Source organism: Ahaetulla prasina, chromosome 8, assembly GCF_028640845.1.
Source record: "Ahaetulla prasina isolate Xishuangbanna chromosome 8, ASM2864084v1, whole genome shotgun sequence".
Lineage (NCBI taxonomy): Eukaryota > Metazoa > Chordata > Lepidosauria > Squamata > Colubridae > Ahaetulla > Ahaetulla prasina.
The window spans coordinates 34,834,563-34,854,042 of NC_080546.1; the positions used below are offsets into that span (position 1 = coordinate 34,834,563).

At 42.0% G+C, this 19,480-nt stretch overlaps 1 protein-coding gene across 2 annotated transcripts; it reads right to left on the reverse strand.

Moving 5' to 3' along the window:
- Window positions 1–13,899: 13,899 nt before the first annotated feature.
- On the reverse strand, window positions 13,900–15,722 carry POU4F2 (POU class 4 homeobox 2). 2 transcript variants are annotated; one of them, XM_058193319.1, is made up of 3 exons: window positions 15,634–15,716; window positions 15,437–15,489; window positions 13,900–14,864 (listed from the first exon to the last, which is right to left on the reverse strand). In XM_058193319.1, exons 1-3 carry the CDS (start codon window positions 15,714–15,716, stop codon window positions 13,900–13,902), a joined length of 1,101 nt encoding a protein of 366 aa, XP_058049302.1. The 2 variants fall into 2 exon arrangements, with proteins under 2 accessions (XP_058049302.1, XP_058049301.1); XM_058193318.1 differs by having other exon boundaries at window positions 13,900–14,835; window positions 15,441–15,722.
- Between the last annotated feature and the right edge of the window lie 3,758 nt (window positions 15,723–19,480).

Below are 19,480 nucleotides of genomic sequence, written 5' to 3' on the forward strand. Positions count from 1 at the left end.
GTCAGCTAGGTGGTGTTTCCAGTTACTTCAACGATATTCCTCTTTAATCAAGATGAAAACACTCCTGAAATACCATATTTTCTAAAAAAACAACAAAAACAACAACAACCCTTTCCTCAACTCTGTTCCTCTCCTGTACACTGGGAGTATAAACCTCAAGTTCCTGTCAAAATATTACTGTAATCTCCAACACTTTTAGATGGAAGGTTGTGAAAAGGCTGTTCCAAGTTTGCACATCTTCCTTGAAACATGAAATAAAATATCTTGTGAACAGCAACCCTTGGACATATGGGTGCGTCATCTGAGGTGCCACAAAACGGTTTTTGGAGAGCAGGAACCATTATTTGTTTCTACTGATTTTGATCATGATACATTAGTTGTAACCTGAAATTGTTAGGGGGCGGGAGACTGTATTTGTACATTGCTAACATTAAAATCTTATTGTTTTAATTTAGAGACTCCCTTCTAAAAAATAAAACTCTCAGCCTCTTGTTTCCTAGGAAGAGGTTTGACTTCCTGGCTGCTCTTGCATTACTGTATTGTTAAGTTTCAGCAAGGCCACCTGTTCAAGGAGGGATGGCATGCCCTCTTCCACTCTGTGCATCTGTTGATAAGGTTGAAGGCCCTCCCTCAGTCAATCAGCCAAGTCTGTTGTCAACAGCTGCTTGGACCTAGGCAACTAAAAAGATGGACCCTCAGAGAAAAGGATGGCCCTAACAAGTTCCACCAGATAACATTTCCACATTCTGGGAACTTGCCTTTTAAGTGCAACAATGAGCCTGAAACTCTAAATTCTTGATGAAAACAGAGCTAGACAATAAGGTCACCCCTGCAGAAAGTCCGCAGGCAGCCTCAGCTTCTTGTTTTGCTCTGCCAGTTGGGAAATTAAAGGGACCGGCCACATTCCTAACCCCGGCCCCTCGCCAGCCCTCCCACCCCCGCCCTTTGAGAGCTATTCACTCAATCGGCCCCACCGACCTTCTTCGGGCCCTCCCGCTGCGTATGTGTGAGCTAGGCCTTTGCGCTCCCTGCCGGCAGCCTAGAACTCCGCTTCGGCAGGCCCTGGAGCGCCAACAGGGGGCATGGCTATACTTTTTCCAGACTGGCTTCCTGAATTCTGCCTCCGGATCCAGAAGTACAACAGAGGATTGCGGAAGAACCAGCGGCTGTTTTCCACGTGGTGGCTCAGAGCTTTCAAATGGCTTTTAAAGTGCAAGGGAAAGGATCGCCGCCAGCAAGCAAGGCCGTCCTGTGGTTTCCTAAATATGACGCAGAGGTTTTGTACGAACTCAGGCAGCTCTGGTTTATTTAACACATCGCGCGGTACAACAACTCGTAGTTCAGAAATAATACCAGTCACCGCCTTCCGTTCTTCCCATCAATCAAGAAGAAAGTTGGATTCTTGTACACCAAAGGGAAGCAGTTGAAAAACGTGGGCAGACCTCTTTGGGAGCACACAGTAAGGAAGCCAGAAAAGAAACACCCTAAATGGCTTGCATGTTACTGATGCCCCGCTGCCGGTATACGCTAATCTGTGTTCCTCCCCTCCCACAACATAAAAATTAGCCAGTCACATTTTAGCCTATGTGTGCTAGTGAAATTGGGCTAATTCAGTCACAGGTAAAACTGTCCCAGCTGAACTTCTGGGAAGTGTACGGCCTTCCAAGCCACGCCCTCCACGTGCCAAAAGAGGGGTTTCGGCGGTGCCCGCCAGGGGTAAAAAATTGGAAAAGTGACAGAAAGCTGTGCATAACTGTAAGCTGCCTGGGACATTGTTCTCTAGAGTTATTTTTAAATCGTGATGGGTTGTTGACTATAAGTCATAATGCCTGGGTTCACATGAGCCAACGGAGGATTGAGGGGAAAACATTTTGGTTTAGCCCAGGGGTCTCCAACCTTGGCAACTTTAAGACTTGTGGACTTCAACTCCCAGAATTCCTCAGCCAGCAAAGCTCTGGGAGTTGAAGTCCACAAGTCTTAAAGTTGCCAAGGTTGGAGACCCCTGGTTTAGTCGATATGCGAAATTTCATTCCGAATCGATGCTGAATTTTTTTTAAAAAAACATGCTGCATAGATAACATGGCTTTCCCACTCTTCCCTAATGTAAATTGAGTGATTTGGCGACTATTGCTAGTTGGTGGAGAGAGCAATTGCTCGGAAATTGCCTTCTTATCTGGATTGCTCGGTTTCCAAGGCTGAAATGCGATTTTCAGTTCAGTCCTGCTTTCGAATCCACCACCTCTGCTTCAGATACTTCCCCTGGGAAATGAGAGCCCAACACTGAGTCTGCTCTCCTCCTACAGACCAAACCAATCTAGTCAATCCTTTCGCAGATGGTGATTGCGAAAACCCCTGAAAGCAGATTTGTTACTTAACTATGTCGTATAAATGGAGAGAGAAATCAGCTTTCCTGGTGGAGCGATTATGGAGTTTGTCTCCAAGTGTCCCAAATATATCAAGCACCTGTGCTTTTAAATTCCAGATGAAAAATAGACTTTAAATTTTCTGAAAGATTTGACATATATTTAGCAGCTGTAAAATGTTGCTAATGTTCCAAACGGAATTCCATTTAATAATTACATATGCGGAGGTGGGGATTGTTAATGTTATTATTGTTAATAATCCAGCTCCTTGAGAAAAACTCGATAGATGAATGAGAATGACAAATCGAATCTAAACGTCTGACTGTGAGCCCAACCGTTTTAAATAATAGCGTCCCGTTAGCAGGATATAGCCTTCCTACATTTTTATTTCTTTTTTAACCAACTAGGGTGCGCTAATGAGCCGGGTGCTTACTTACCCGGTTCTGAAGTTCGCAGAAATTTCGTTTCGCTTGATGGATTTGTGGCAGCTCCGTTGCCTCCAGAGTCAACTCTACAATATGTAGATTTGCTACCAAATATTTCCGAAGCAGCGCCTACGGTAACAAGCGGCCCTGGGAAATCAATAGGACGATGTAAGAAATGCACAACCAAGAACTCAATAGATGAATCAATAGCTTTCCGAACCGAAGTGTTTGAGATTGGTGGGAACAATCGTGTGTGCGTGTGCGTTTGTGTTTGTGTGTCAGGGAATCAGATTTACAAGCGTCATGTTTTATCGGCATTCAATGTTTGTAAGCCGCCCAGAGTCGCCTCTAGGCGAGATGAGCGGCAAACAAGTGAAATGAATGAATGAATGAATGAATGAATGAAGCCTCAAAACTACACGGCTTATTACAGAAAAGATTGACTTTTTAATATTCAACATTGTTAGGCGCAAATAAAAGATTGTGGAGTACTATCTCCTCACTATGACTTGAAGGAAAGTTGTATCGAGACTACTTGTCTAGGGCTGGATTGTCGCCATTTGTAGGCAACAATCAATGCATGTTTACCGAAGCGATTTCTCTCCTCCCACTTCCCCTCCCCAAGATCGCTTCGAGGAGGAGGATCTTCAACCACAGCGTTAAAAACATTTCCATTGTAACCACTTGGCTTTCCCGCCCCCCGACTTTTTTTTCCCAACACACAATTCTCCCGAAATGGCTTATTGGAAAACCTTAACACACTCTGATTTCCCATTTGTTCCCAGGCGAGATAATTTCAGGCTAGCTTTAAGGAGGTTTTAAAGGATTAAAGGGCATTGTTACTGAAACCGGGGCAAAAATATCAAAAGGGGTGGGGAGTGGATTCAAAGTAGTGACATCCTGGGTTCTTTGTCAGGAGTAAATCTTCCATGGCAGATTAGGGTCTCTACTCCCTCTAGTCCAAGAATATCCAAAATAAAACATCTTTAGCCTATAGCCCTGTGCTTACAGGGAGCACCACAGACTTCAATGAGATTCATTTTTGAGAAAACTTCTATAGCATCGGCCTCTCGTGATGATTTCTTTTTTTCAATTAAGGAGAGTTCAGCACAGAATCCATGCCCACTCTCCCAATTGTGGAGATGGATGATACACTAGAATTCTCTCTCTCCAGGTCTTTAGGAAGAGGGGAGGGAGACGGTTAGCCTCTTGGTTATCTTGAGAACTCAGCTTCAGTTTCACACACATACACTTTCAAGACCAGATCGCAATTTTAGCTGACAATTGATTGTGGTCAATCCAACTCTGGGACAACTCAAACTTAGCTCTTCTAGAATTGGGATTCTATTACAACTTTTCTTCTGCCTGGAAAGGTTATGAAACCTGCACCAAATTAGAGGAATTGAAATGTTATTGGATAAACATACCAGTTGCATTTTTTCAATCTTTACCCAGCTTTCTGAATGTTGAACCATTACTGCTTTCTGATCAAGTCGTATAATTTTGTTCTAAATGCTATAGGCATTTAACACTGGATGTTTAAATATATGCCAGCTATATTTTAAAATGTTTGTCTGATATTGACCTAAAGCTCAAATGCATTTGCCATTTTTAGTTACAAATTGTTCATTTCCACATGATAATCTAGACACTAGAGTTTTGCAAATATAATTGTTTAGCCTTAAAATAACTGCTGAGAAATTAACTAGGACTTTACAAATCTGAAACGAAAGACAATCACATTCTCACAAATAGTCCTTCTTAAGAAACAGTTTAACATTCTAGAATCCATCAGCCAAGCCATCAGGTTGCCAGAGAGAAATTGGGGTCCCCGTTTCTGTTTTTGTACATATCTAACTCAGTTCTAGTTTAATTTTCCTCATTTTCTAAAAATACTTGCAGTCCATTTCAAAAACAATGGTAAATAATGCTAATGCTAACTTTTAATGAAAAGGGAGATGCCTGGCTATTTGCAGCTCTTCTCAGAAGTAAATGTTCTTGAGTCTTACCACCAGGTAAATCAAACTTACAGACAGCCCAGGGGAGATGCAGTTTCTTGGAAGATGCTAAGTACAGAAGCTCTGGCAAAGTTACTGAGGACAACAACTTGATTGGTAAAAGCAATTACCATGCAGGATCTAGTTTACATTAATTCTGGTATAGCAAAGTGCTTTTCTGGTCAAGATATTGTACAAGCAATACTTTTAAATGCACTTCCTTTATCTTACAATAAGCTTTCATCTATTTTATAGATATTGAACTATGAAGTACAGATTAATAAAGGAATACATAAACACTGTTCAGACATTTTACCTTGATTTTCTACACCCTTGGAAGGCACTATTCATAAGTAATTCAATGTATGACAGCCCAAATCTATACATAGTACAGCTAGGTCCCATTAAGTATTAGGGTAAAGCAAACAGGAAGGTGTAGGATTGACATATCAAGTGTCTAGCTTTTACCATTTATTTTATGAGTGTGAAAAACCAAGGGGAAATAATAATCAAACTTGTAAAAAACTAGAAATTTCACTTCTACTGGAATCAAATGAATTCATCTGCCTTCCTTTGGGCAGAGTTGGTGGGTGGGTGAAATGGTGTCTATATTTCAGAGAGTGTGACTGAGAGGTTAGAACTGAACTGCATTATTTTAAAGGCAGTATTTAAAACAGTAAAAATAGTTTACTTTAGAGGATATGCCACCCCAGCTTTTCAGCAAATGTACTGGGCATAGCTGCATTAGAGGAAGGGGATAAAGGAATAAAAGGAGGCCAAACCCCTTACCCACTCCACCATGACTCTCAACTACTATACTTCATAAAATAGATTTTTATTAAAACTAGAAGAGCTAAAGGCATTCATTAAGTGCCTCTCCCCAAAGAAAAGTGGACAGTGATATCAGGAGAGACAATTCTATCAAAAGTACACAGTTCAGGGTTGTCCTCCTAAGCAAATATTATAGTGGGCATAATCTATGCAGCCAAAGTATACCATTACCAAGATTAGGCATGTGCTGCAAATCACATTGAATACGGTTGCCTTCCTTTTGTGAAAGCAATAGTGGCAAGGATATTTAATTACAGTTACTTTTGGCTGTAGCCCTAAACAGATGACAAATCTCTGCCTCAACAAGCTCACAAGCTTTAAGCAAATAGGTGGCCAGTCATACCTGTCTTATTGATGCCCACAGCAGGTTCCTTTTCTCATTAAAGTGGGTGGCACTGTCTGCAGCTGTGGTTTCCTTTAACACCTCTCCTACTCCAGTTTTTCCTGCTCACTCTGTGCCTGCCTGGGGCTCCTTAGTTTAATTTAATGTAACCCTCTGAGGGCTAGGGCTATGTGGCCAGACTGGCTTAATGCTGTTTTAGGGAAGCATCAAAGTCAATTTATTGGTTTGGGGATAACAATCGAGATATAAATACAGATCCATACACACACACACACACACACATTCTTTTCCAGGTGCTTGCAGCAGAATTTCTTCTGCATAACTTGAGGAAGGGAAGGAAAATATTACCTTGCTACCATGAACTCAATGGACCAGCACCATTTCTGTGTAACTCTGAAGCACTCTTTGTTTGTTCAGTATTTCTAGAGGGAAAAAAGCAAAATCCAAAAATTAGGCTCAGGCTATTTACTTAAATAATCTCAGGTGTTGGATTTTGAACCCAGAAATCTATCTATCTATCTATCTGTCTGTCTGTCTGTCTGTCTGTCTGTCTGTCTGTCTGTCTGTCTGTCTGTCTGTCTGTCTGTCTATCTATCTATCTATTTATTTCTAACACTTGTCAAATAGAAGGTCATACATTTAAATATACTTTCCCCTACAATAAAAAACACACTATTAGACTGCCAAACTAGGATAGTTGAGATTCAATTCTAATGTTAGCCATAAAGATTGCCTTGAGACTTTGAGCCAACTTTTATTTTTAGGATAATCTTCCTCACAAGACTGTTTTGAGAATACAATTCACAGAGCAGGGTTTTCTGCCCTTAGGATCCTTGGAAGAAAAGTGGGATATAAATTCAATAAATGAAGGATGCTTCACGGTTTAAAATTGGAATCCCTTAACTATCGTTGGAAATGGTTAAGAGGTGGAATGCACAAATTAAGTAACGTTTCTTCCACCAGCACCACCACACAAATGGAAATCTCAAGTTAGTCAGTTTCCTTCCTCCCTTTTTCTTTGCCAAAGAATAATTTATGGGCGGAATTTCTCTAGAGTATTTCAGTAAAGGAAAGTGATGAAGCCAGATCACATTATAACTAGCCGCAATTATTAACATACCACGGTTTAAAACAATCCTGACTTATCTGGGAAATATGGGGCTTTTTCCTCTTTTGCGGAGCAGGAGACCAGTGGCAGGTGAAAGCGATCTGCGGCTGGTTAATCCACTTCTGTTACAGGGAGCAGGGAGCTCAGAGTATATGCCTTCCAACTCAGGTCTGGGATACGGTTTCCCAGCGGTGCGGAGTTTGCTTTTTGTCGGGGCGGGGGGCGGAGAGGGGAGGGAGAGATTTTACTGTGATTAATGTTCAGCAAAGCCTAGAGAGCACTTCTGTTCCTCCTCCTCCCTCTCCCGCCCCTTTGGATGTATGATTAGCACAGGAGCTATATGTTGCTTCACTTCGTCTACCTGCAGGAACTGAAACTTGACGAACTTGTCAAAGGAACACAAACAGAAATGACAACCTTACTCACCCAAAGCTTTGGGAGCGTTTGAAAATGAGATTACACCACTAGGAGAGGGAGAGAGAGAGGCTGGCTTTGCTCTTCCCATCCCCAGCCTTCATCGATTTGTTCCTGAAAAGCCTGCGCATTTTTATAACAGCTACAACCGATTAATATTGCATTAACCCCTGTTTTAAAACAACCCAAAAGCACCAGAAACCCACACCCCATCAAAGCCATGTATTATTCAAGCAAAAGTAATCAGAGACTCTATATGTGTATATATGTTAATGGGCAAAAGAGAATCCTACATTGGTGACACTGCCCTCGAAAGGAAAAGAGACTAGAAATGCTTCTAATATTTAATTTCAGATCTGTAGTTTACCTAATTTGAGATTAAAAGCAGTCACGTCTTTGAAGCCAGACACTCAGTGTAAATGTACAGTTAAAATATTCTACTCCAGAGTCCCCAGATGAGGCCCTCTCAAGTCCCAGGCTTCATTAAATTTTAATTATCATCCCAGGCTCGAGCAAGGAAAAGGGAAGAGATTGTCCACCTAATTACAATTGCAAAAAAAAAAAATATCCTCGTTTTTCCTCTCTCCCGTATGTGTTTAATAGCTTATTTTATATGCTAAAGCTTTAAATGCAAGAAATGAGGCAATCACACATTATAGATTATAGGTCTCCTCTATCAAAGATACTCCTTTTAAAAAGCTGGAGTCAGGGGAAAGGGAAACCCCAACATGAGCAAGATTTGGAGGAAGATCAATTAAAAAGATGACTACCTCCTTAATTAGGTTCCTGCCGCTATGAGGTGGATGCTTTATTGTAGCTGATACAAAGCCCAGGCTTTCCCTGGTTGAGAAAACCTTCCACTTTTGTACTAAGAAAAGTGTTAAGTTTTCTAAAAATCTATTTCTGAACCTCCAATTCCTCTTCTTAAATTTGTGTTTAACAATTTCCTTATCACAAAATAAAAATATGGATTAAGTAAACCTTATGTCTGACAGTTTTGTTAAAAGCCAGTCTTTCTTTCATTCCTTTAGCTGTTTTGGCTTTCTAAGCAGCTTCCTATTACCTCCACTTAATTTTATTTCCATTCTCTTCAAGTTAAATAGAAAGGCCAGGCTCACAAGGGAGCTGCCATGTGCCTACAGACTAAGGATGTCAAGCAAAGCCTTGCTGTGCAAAGTTAATTTCAATTCCCGAGGAGGGTTTCACATTCCAGCTTGCTGTGACCTGCAGTAATTAGCTGAGATAACGAATGATTACTTACTTATTCCTTGTAATTATCTGGATTTAATAATTCGCTGTGTAATTTATTAATTCTCCCATAATAGCCTTTAAGTGAATGGCTCATTTAAGTGGGCCAAGAGGAAGTGAAAAGATAAAAGACTTCACAGGACTTACGTGAGGCCTCTGGTCTTCTGTCATTCTTCAGGATTTTTTTGTACTTGCTTTCTGGAACGTTTCCAAAATGCCTGATTGAGCCTTTCATCTCTGCATAGGTATGCAATTGTCACGCTTATTCTCCTCCAATGTGGGCTGTGTTTATGAATTCCAAATTGGCTTTGTTTCAGGAAGGAACAGTAACTGCTTTGGTAATTTAAAAATAAAAACCATATTTTGGATGATAATGACTTCTTAGCAGTTGTATTTTAACTCTTAAATTTCTAGGTCACAGATGCTCCCTATTGGGCGGTAGAAGAAATGAGCAATCAAGGTAGAGTCAGACATTCTTTATGGAGTAAAATCACAGAGTCTGCATCCTTCTTTCTTTCCACTTACATAGAAAAGCCGTATTGACCACACACATACACACATATATATTAGACTTCTTTCTACTGAACTATCTATACATATATAGTTCTTTGACCCTTGCTGGCTGCTCAAGTTTTGATATAAGCTAATCAGTTAATGTATTTTGCCTTTTTTGTCCACAAGATACAACATGATTGTTAATGTTATTCCATTGTAATACAACATGATTGTTAATGTTATAATACAACATGATTGTTAATGTTATTCCATTGTAACATGTGTCCTTATAAATTTTGTCCAGAATTTCTATGTACAGCTAAATTTAACTGGATGTTTTTACTGAAGTTCTGTTTAGTTTGGGACACTTTTAAAGAACACACACCCAGCCCAGGCCAGTACATGTATGTTTATCACAAAGATTATTTTAAAAGGAGCAAATTCATATTGTAGTTAAATTTCTCTCCAGGAGTCCCTGAAAATGAGATGTGAAAACAGAGTCCCAACCTTAGCATTTGATCTCCCTGCCCAATTTTCAGAATAATTAGCTAGATCTTAATGATTCTAGACCAGAAAAGCTGCACAATTCTGAGAATTCACAAATACTTTTAAGGATGGATTTTATACTTGATTGGGTTGAAAGAGAAGCAGCCTTCAGTAATAGCAAGCATCAAGCTGTGCCCATTTGGCTATTCAAAGTATCTTCAAAATAACATGTCAGTAACCAGAAGCAGATAAATATTAAATGGCAATGTTGAAAAGAATTGATTAACTCTTTCCTTTGGTATCAACACCACTGTTTTACAGCACATTGAAATAATCTGTACCTTAAAGTGGTTTTTTCAATTTACATTTCGTTTATCAGACATGGAATCGCTACTCTTAGGGAAAAAGGATTTTAGAATCAGGCAATTAATCCTTTTGCAATGTGTTGCAATTAAACATTTGTAAAAGTGATCTCAATTTAAAAAGCAAATGAAAGAGAAATATTTCATTATTTAAATTCACAGGGTGCTAAATTGATGTACAGGAAGTATTACTGACCATCTAATCATGAAATGATCGTCATACTCTGAGACATCATCCAAGCAGTAAAACGTGTATTTAACTCTTGGGTGGAGGGAGGGAACGGGAAGTGCTATCCTAAACTTGCGTTAAGTCAGATGCCCAGAGTCTGTGGATTTATGTCAATATATTAGACGGGTTTCTTTCAGATTCTTCCTCCCCCCTCCTGATATTTTGTTTTCTTAAGCATAGCTGTAATAGACATATGATTAAATGTTTTGTTTAGTTGGCTGAGTCTCTATAGAAAATAGCTGCTCCCTTCACCTTTTTGCCCCCTCCCCTTTATCATCCCATGTCCCCTACACTCCGCCTCTTTCCCCCCATTCCTTTTCCTTCGTCTTCGCTCTCTCCCTCGATGAGCCGGAAGAGACAGCCTCTGGCAAACTGGCAAGATTGAACGGAGAGTAACAGAGCACCGAGGAGCTGTCCTTGGTCCTGAAAGCGCTGGCTGCTGTGTGCAGATGCTGCCGTAGCTTTCTAATCGCTGTTACATAAAATAAAATGTGGAAAGAGGGGGGAAGCAGGCTGTTTCAATACATACATACATAGATACACACACACACACACACACACACATCCTCACACATATACATAAAACTATACACTCACAAACTAGCACACACGGCTTTTCAGTTCTCTCACGGATTACAACTTCTATTTCTGAAATTAGGTGGCATTTCAAAGCAGACTACCTTTGATTCTTTTTTAAAAAATTCCAACCGAAAAACAGCACCCCATTGTCTCAATTCACACTTGCTACATCAAAGACCTTAGTTCCTTGGGCAACAAGGTTACCAATTTATACATCTTAGTTTGATCCTCTAAAAGATAGAATACGCCAAATGCATACCTTGCTCTGGTTGCTAGATCTTTATAGCACAAAGAGCACGTTCTGCAGGGTATTTATATAACTCTTTCAGGGCTACCTTTTGATCTCATGGTATAGCTTTAATTTAGCTCTTGATCCAGGCGATTTATGATCATTTATCAAACACAAGAGGAGATGAAAAGTGGGAATGTTTTCTTTAGGGAGTCTAGTAGAGGTGGAGTAAAAAAAAAACAATCTGCTACCTTTTCTCAGTCTTTTCCCTTGAGTGTCTTCTCTCTCTTTATTGGAATAAGGGGGTTTTCCTCCTTAAATTAGGAGGCTGAGGAAGTTTTTCCATAGAAATATCTTTTACAATTGATTTCAAATTCTGATCACAATATCATCTTTCTATTCAAACATTGCTATCTTAACTACCACTTGCTTGGGAACAACTCTGTTTTACCTCCTAGTCAATGTATTTAAATCCACAGCAGCATATATTTCAAGCCAGCTCCTACTATAGGACAGATTTGTTTAGATATGGGAGAGATCATTTTTATTTTCTAGTTCTTAAAACATTTTAATTGCTTCAGGAAATATGGCCACGTAAGTAAGTAAGCAAGCAAGCAAGCTTTTTTTTTCTTTCTGCCCATCCTTTCCTGTAGATTTCCATCTATTTTTTAATCTGACTATTTTTGTGATTGGTGCTGCGGTAATAGTGCTGAATTTTTGAGGCTCAATCATTTTTACCACCGTCTTTCAGAACCCAGCTAGCAAGATAGGATAATTGAAAAGCTCCCTTCCAACATCCTTAAGCTCCTTTGCCTGTTTTACACTTTGCAGTTTTACAACCTGGTTATCTAAACCAATTTTTAGTTTGAAAGTGTTCTTCATGAGCATCAACTCTATATTAAAGATTCACATAAAGGAGAAAAAGGTAATACTTGCATTGTCCAATAAATATAACTATCTAAGAATAATCTTGTTGTCTCTCTATGTGAAATAAGAAAACATTGAAGTAGTTTGATCAGTAAAATAACGACATAGGAATAATTAGCAAAAAACCCAAGACCTATTTAATTCTGGAATAGCTGCCACAGTTTGATTCTCTGATCCTAACATACTGATTTAGCAATAACAACGAATATTATGAATCTGTTGCCATGCAAATGAATATCTATACTTATTCTGGAAGTGCTTCAGGTTTAGTAATACAATCTATACCTGGAAAAGGAACCTGAAAAACATAGGTTTGTCAATAAAATGTTAAAATATTTTTTTAATGAAAGACAATTAGACAACATTTTGAATAAATTAATACATTGCCATAATAATAATTTCTATTAACAAAACAAATTGTTATAATGTACAGAAGTAAAACTTCAAATAACTTTTAAACATAACAGCAATACAGTGAAATCCGTAAGAATATAATTGTATGTGCATCAGTCTCAAATGAATCATTTACAATACATAATGGTACCGCAATCTAAGTACCTGTGGGTGGGGGAAGGGAGACCCAAAAGAATTATACCAAATAATGTGGATTTACAAACAGTGCACTGTCTCTCTCTCGGTCCACTCACTGTCTCACTCTCCTTTACTCTTTCTAATGTAGTTTTGACTTTTCTACCTATAAAACCTTCAAACATAATGCAAATCTATTGCAAACAAAGGGAATAAAAGAGTAACTAGGAGATCTGAACAACGAGAACTAGTGTCGGAATCTAGAATAGACAATACTCGAATGAAAGGAAATCCAAAGCAACAAAGCCACCACAGTCACCTACTCAAGTGCTTCTTTTTAAAGTAGTGCGTGTGGTGGAGGTTGTGGAGTCTATGTGGGGGAATCCCCATTAAATATGTAACGCAGTCAACAAATACCTCCTTGGACAAGTGAGTCAGACTACACAAACAACGCAAGACAGCCACTATAGAGTGAGAACGCCTCACAAATAAGAATACTCATATCTTAATTTTGGGAACATATACAAATGGCTCAAGAGGAAGTTTTGTATAAGAAGGAAAAAAGCGCAAATTCATAAATTCTACTAACCAACATAAAATAATTAATTTACATTAACCATACTGTTTTATTTTACTTTTTTTAATCAAGCCATTGATGAAAGAGGTGCAATTAATTAGGATGAGCACAAAATGAAGTTACTAGAGAGATAAATTAATAATTTACAGGAGTTTGGCAGTAGTCTAATAATAGCTCTTAAAAGTTCTTAAAAGCACAGCAGGATCAAATTTTCCTTCTGCATTTTTTCAGAGAAGGAAATGGGTAATAACCACAGTAAAAATATATCTATATATATATTTATAATATGCTGTCTAATGACAGAGAAACCGCCATCTATTTTTTAAAAAATCAAAATACTTTTGAGATGCCTCTCTAATCTAGATTAAAGTTTCAGTCTCTCTAATCACTTAATTTTTTTTTTTAAATCCTGAAAAATAGCTGTAAAGGGTACTTTTACATCTCAGCAAAGGTGATGTCTTTTAAGAATAAAAACAATTCTTACTTGATATGTCTTCCATCCTTTATAGAGTTCTTATCTGCCTTCACAAAAATCAGTCTCTCTTTGATGCCAATTTAAGTCTGAGCCTGCAAACCCGATAAAATCTGCTGCCAACTTTCTAAACTTGGTATTTTGTCCAGTCACAGTCCAACTGCATCTCAATCGGACTCTTTTTCTGAAGCTTGGTCCTCTTTCTTTCCAGGAAAGAGAAATAGAAATGTTTTTTCTGTCTTTTTGATATTTATTTCCTTCCCCTAAGCAGAAAGATTTCCAAAGACTAAATCCCAGCAGAGTATTTCATCCGCTTCTGTTTCTGCCTTTGGTTGCAGAACCAGACTCGGACCACATTCTTCTTGAGGTCCAATTTCTCCGCGATGGCTGCAATTTTTTCTGAGGAAGGTCTCGGTTGTATAGCGAAATAGGCTTCTAGGGACCTCTTTTCAGGAGCAGCAATTGAAGTGCGTTTCCTCTTCTTCTCAGCTCCATTGAAGAGCTCCGGTTTGGTGAGCTTCTCCCGGTGTGATTTCTCAGCTTCTTCCAGCCATGCTTGCAGGATAGGTTTGAGAGCAATCATATTGTTGTGGGACAAGGTGAGGGATTCAAACCTGCAGATGGTGCTTTGACTTAGGGATCCCACCCCGGGGATCTTGAGGTTGGCCAGGGCTGAGCCCACATCAGCTTGAGTCACCCCTAGTTTGATCCTCCGCTGTTTGAACCGTTCTGCAAAGGCTTCCAAATCCCGTGGATCTGCATCCACATCGCTCATGCAGCCCATGTGTGAGGGTAGCCCGTGGGCGTGCGCCATGCTGAGTGCTGCTTGGTGCATTGGATTCATGCTGCCCATGTGAGGGGCATGGCCTGGTGTGGAAACCACTGACCCATCGGGGCCTGTCATGGCACCCAATGCCAGTCCTGGTGTGATGTGTTCCAAGAGTTCTCCTTCCAGAGCTTGGTGAGGTTGGTGGTGGTGATGGTGGTGGTGGTGGTGGTGGGTGCCAGACAGGGCAGAAGGGTGCGAGATGGGCACCGAGGACGAAGATGCAGCCGAGGTGCAGGGGATGGTGTTCATGGTGTGATAGGTGGCGTCAGGTTTGAAGGGGCTGTGATGTGGTGGGTGGTGATGGTGGCTCTTGCCTGGCGAAACAATGTCTACTGCAGCCAGGGCTTCTGCGCGGGCTAGTAGACTCTCGTCTAGACCTCCGAAGATGTTGCTCTGAAATTGCAAATAAAAGGCACACATTACTGCTGCCAAGAGGGAATTCCACTCTGTTCTCCTTGGAGTGCCATCCAAGCCAACCCTATCCCCATTGAAATGAGATGGAGGGTGGTAGAAATAGGAAAGGAAGGAGAGAGGGAGGAGAATTGGAAGGAACGAAATAAAGTGGGAGGTATGAAAGGAAAGAGAATGAAAGATAGATAACGGTGGGAACAAGGAAAGAAAGAATGGTTCGATAATGAAAGATAGATGATGAAAGACTGAAGAGTAGGAGAAAAGAGAAAGCAAGTAACAGAAGGACGAAGTAAGGGCCAGGAGCAGAGGGAAGGCAAAGCAGCTCTTCTCTCTCTCTCTCTCTCTCACACACACACACACACACACACACACACACACACACACACAAAGCCGCAAATAGCACCATGGGTTATACTAGTTGGTGGGAGCTCTCTTGAAAGCATCTGTAGTTTTTGGGGAGGGCGGGAGGGTGCTGGACTGATTTGCCGTCTCCCAATGAAATAATCATATGGCCGGGAAGAGATCGAGCGGTTATTTCCTCTTTCCTGAATGCTGCTCTTCTTTTCCCTGCCCCGAGAGCGACCTACCGGCGGGGTGGGCAAGCAGGCGCGGCGCAGGGCCTCTGAAGTGCTGTTGCTGCTGTTGGCGCTATTGCTATTCGAAGCGTTATTCCGGCCGCTGCCCCCGCCGCTGCCCCCGCCTGCAGTGCTGCTGCTGGGCGAGCTGACCGAAGCCGCTGCGGCGCCGGCAACCGAGGAGCTGCAGGGCGAGGCGGAGTGCAGGGCCGAGTACTTGGGTTCGTGAAGGCTGCCGCCGCTGGCATGAGTCATGCTGAAGGGCTGCTTGCTGTTCAGGGACATCATCATCATCGTGGCTGCCGGCGATCCGGGTCCGAGTCCGAGTCCGGAATGCCGGCGAAAACAAAACGGCGAAGAGGCGGGAAAAGACGCGCGCTGAGAAGTTACTGCAACCCCTGCAGCACAAACTGAAGGGCGCCTTGCCTAGCTGTCTCCCTCCGGTTCAGCCGCCACCTCTCGTCTGTCTCCGCCGTCTAACTGCTCCGACAGCTACCCCGCCGGATGCTCCTTGCCTCCTCCCTCGTTCGCGACTCTTTGGGGAAAGTCTTTCCCCCTCCCTCCTTTTCCGTTTTCCCTTCTCCTCCTGCCTCTTGTCCTCCGCTGAGGGTCCCGAGACGTCCCCTTGTTCCACTTGCCCCACTCTTTGCTATCCGGATAGCCCTCCCTTCCTCTCCAGCGAAGCCTTCGGAACCTAACTGCGGCTGAAGCAACAGCCCCCAAGGTTCTGGTCTGCCAGTCACTCCTGCCTGCCCTGCTCCAATTCGAGCTGCGCCCTATTGTTCTTGGCTCAGCCGGCTGCAGTACACCTTGGCTTGACAGGTGCCTATTCGCGAGAGAGACCCCGGAGTAACTGTGCTGTGTGACTCTTTCTCTCTCCCTCTGTTTCTCGCTGCTCGCCACCCATTGGATGGCGGCAAAGCTGGGGCTGACTGGGGAGAGGCGCATGCGTCCTGCGAGAGCCCGTGTGGGGCGGCGCGAGCCGCTGAGCGCGAAGCGAAAGCTCGGTGGTGGCGAAAGGCATCTGAGTGCGCGATGCTATTATCCTTGCCCCACGTGTATACACGTGGGTAGGTACGCGGGAGTGCGCTCATGGATGAAAAGACTGGCGTTTACATAAGGCTGGAAAAGAACGGCGAGACGTACTAGAAAGGAGTTTCATTAGAAATATGTTGGCGGGAGGTGTGAAAACGATGTGAGAAGACAGTGTGGAAAAGTGTGTGAGAGATTGTGTGGTGACGTGAAAGCGGGGAGAACGGGCTTGAGGAAAAAAGCAAAACGCTTGTGCTGGAGCCGAAGTGAAATGTGAGGGAGAAAAAGCGGGTAAAGTCGCGCCTTGGCCCTCTTTTCGCCTAGAAAAGTGTCCTGTAGCCCCTCGGAGGCGGAGAGTTGGGTCAGGCGAGGGCCCGCTATTTGGAACGTATCCCTGAGGGGTTCCTTTGAGCTTTCCTGGGAGAAGGGCTGTGATTGAAAGGTCAGAAAAATCATTGTGCTGCTTTGGCTTAGCTGACTTTTGAATTGGCTCTTGGTGAATGAACTTTGGAGACCCGTACCTGTAAGGACACGCTTTCCCAAACCTCAGCCCTGCGAAAACGCCTTGAATTACAACTCCCAGGGCCTCCAAACATAGGACAAGACAGCCTAAGCTTTTGGGGGTGGGTGATGGGCGGGAGGGAATGAAAGTCAAATACTTTTAGACGGCCCCACTATGAGGGAAGGGCGATGCGGAGCAAAGGTGACACGACTGAGAGAAACATTCGCCCAGGGGTTGGAGCAGAAAGGGGTGTGGAGAAATTCTGAAAGCCTTTTACACTTCGAATGACCGTCATTCATTCGCCACCACACTGAAATTAGAGAGGGGGCGCGGGGGATGAGATGCCCTAAGAGACCCCATTGCGCAGATGCAGCGGGGAAGACTCCTCACCGTCTCCCCCCACCAACACACATCTACGCCCCCTTCCCCACGCGCACATGGCGCCGTCCGAATAAGCGGCTGGCACCCGATTTTATTCTGCCGCGCGGGCTCCTGGGAGTTTGCTCCGGCTGCTGCCCTTTTCTCTGGTGGGCGCGCGCCGGAGCCTGTGGCTGCCGATACCGCTGCCAGTCACTCCCACGCCCGTCAACCTTTGTTTCGCTGTGGGTGCCTTAAAGGGTAGGAGCTGCTGCGGGAGGCGGCGGGTAGGAGGACTAACCGCTGCAGCGAAGACCGCTGATGGTTATGCATCTTGCCAACCGCCAGCAAGCCTTTTTCTTTCTTTTTTTTAACTGAGCTGTGCCTCCCAGCTTGGTCTTATGCCTTTCTGCAAGGAATTCCCAAGCTTTCCACTGGAGCGTTTCAAGCTGACGGCAAAGCTGAGGGAATTGAACGCCTCACCTAACAGTGTGCAGGTTTCCTTGGGCAACTCTTCTGCAGTTTGACGCCTTAGTTAGTAGTTCATGAACTACGCCTCAAGGGAGCCACGCTTAGGTTCAGAATTTCTGATTTCAAAACAAGTGTTTAGGGCTATTAAGGTTATGACGGTTGGGCTCCGTCTTTAAAATAGCTGTGGGGTTCGGCAGGTGTATCTGTTAAGGCCGTAGAGACGCTATTGCTTCGATGGCTGTTTAGAACCTTCTGAATCATAGATACTTTAAGACCTGGTTGCTGGGACAGTGCAAGATCCCACGCTTGTGGCCTTTCCAAATACATCCAGTTGGCCTCTGCGTGAGACAGAGTGCTGGTTTCTGTGAACCTATTAGCCCAATCTTATGTTCCTGCGCTATTTTTAATTTCAGTGCAGTAGGTTTTTTTCCCTTCTCTCTCCTCGTCCCCCTCCTCTTTTTCTTTAATTTCATACAAGGCAGCTTCAGTGAGTTTCCCACCCCAGACTGTAGGCTTCGTAATTTTCAAGAAAATAAATATATAAATGAAAATCCATTGTATCAGCTCTCACTGTCGCCAGCTCAGTGAAATGAAATAAATCAAAGTTAAAAGCTTGAGTATCATTTAATTATTGTGCGAACAGCGCTTGGAAAGGAGTGGAACAACATCTCTAAACAAATTATGGCCGGGCCAGGAAGGAATTATTAGATTGAAATTTCATTTAGGCTCCGGAGACACGGTGCTTCAATATGTAATCTGTTATGCCTCATCTGATTTGTATGCTTAATTCAGCTTGACGAATTTATTAGTTTTCATAATAGTAAAAAAAAAAGAAGAAGAAGAAGAAGAAGCCACACTATGGGCTAATGCATTGTGTATACTATAAATTGTATGTACCCGTTGAAAGCCTGAAGTCTATAGAAATCTTTTATTAATGACATCATAGAAAGGAAACAGATTCTTGCAAGCCTTTAAGGAGTTCATACCAGCCCTCCACATGGCTGTCTTGGTAGGCTATTACCATATTGTGATGCTAATTAGGCTACTTTATCAGTGATATAATTTCAAACTTTAAATTATGTTCTAATTAACAAGGGTTGTCCAATTTGCTTAATCTCCAAAAGGCTTTTGGCTTGTCTAATTAGACTAAACTACTGAACATCTCAAAAGCCTAATAAAAATCCACAGATAATATTTTTGTATTTTCACTGTATTGTATTTAAAATAAATTTAGAAGGGAGAGCTAAAAGCAAGGAGAAAGTAGCTGGCATGCTCATAGTTATAGTGATCTGACAGGGAAGTTGTTTATTTGGTTACAGATATGGAATTTTAAAATAAACAAGAGCCATTTAGTACTTAAATTGAAGGAAACATTGAAAAATAAAAGCAAAACAATTACATTTCCCCAAAAGATTTAAGATAAAAATTTTAAATCCCTAATGTTCCAAATGATAACTAACAAGATGACCTGAATTTCATGCATGTTTCTCAAATGAACTTTAGAGTTTAAATACTGCTTTTAAAAATATTTGACCCCATGTATTGAATTTAATTACTTGCAATAGTTGTTTTAATGCATGCTGTCACTTGGGAGAACTGAGAATGCATATCGTTAATATGAATTAATCTTGATTTTAATAGCAACTGACAAGTGATCTCAAAAATGCTAAACACTTGTCACCATTTCCTA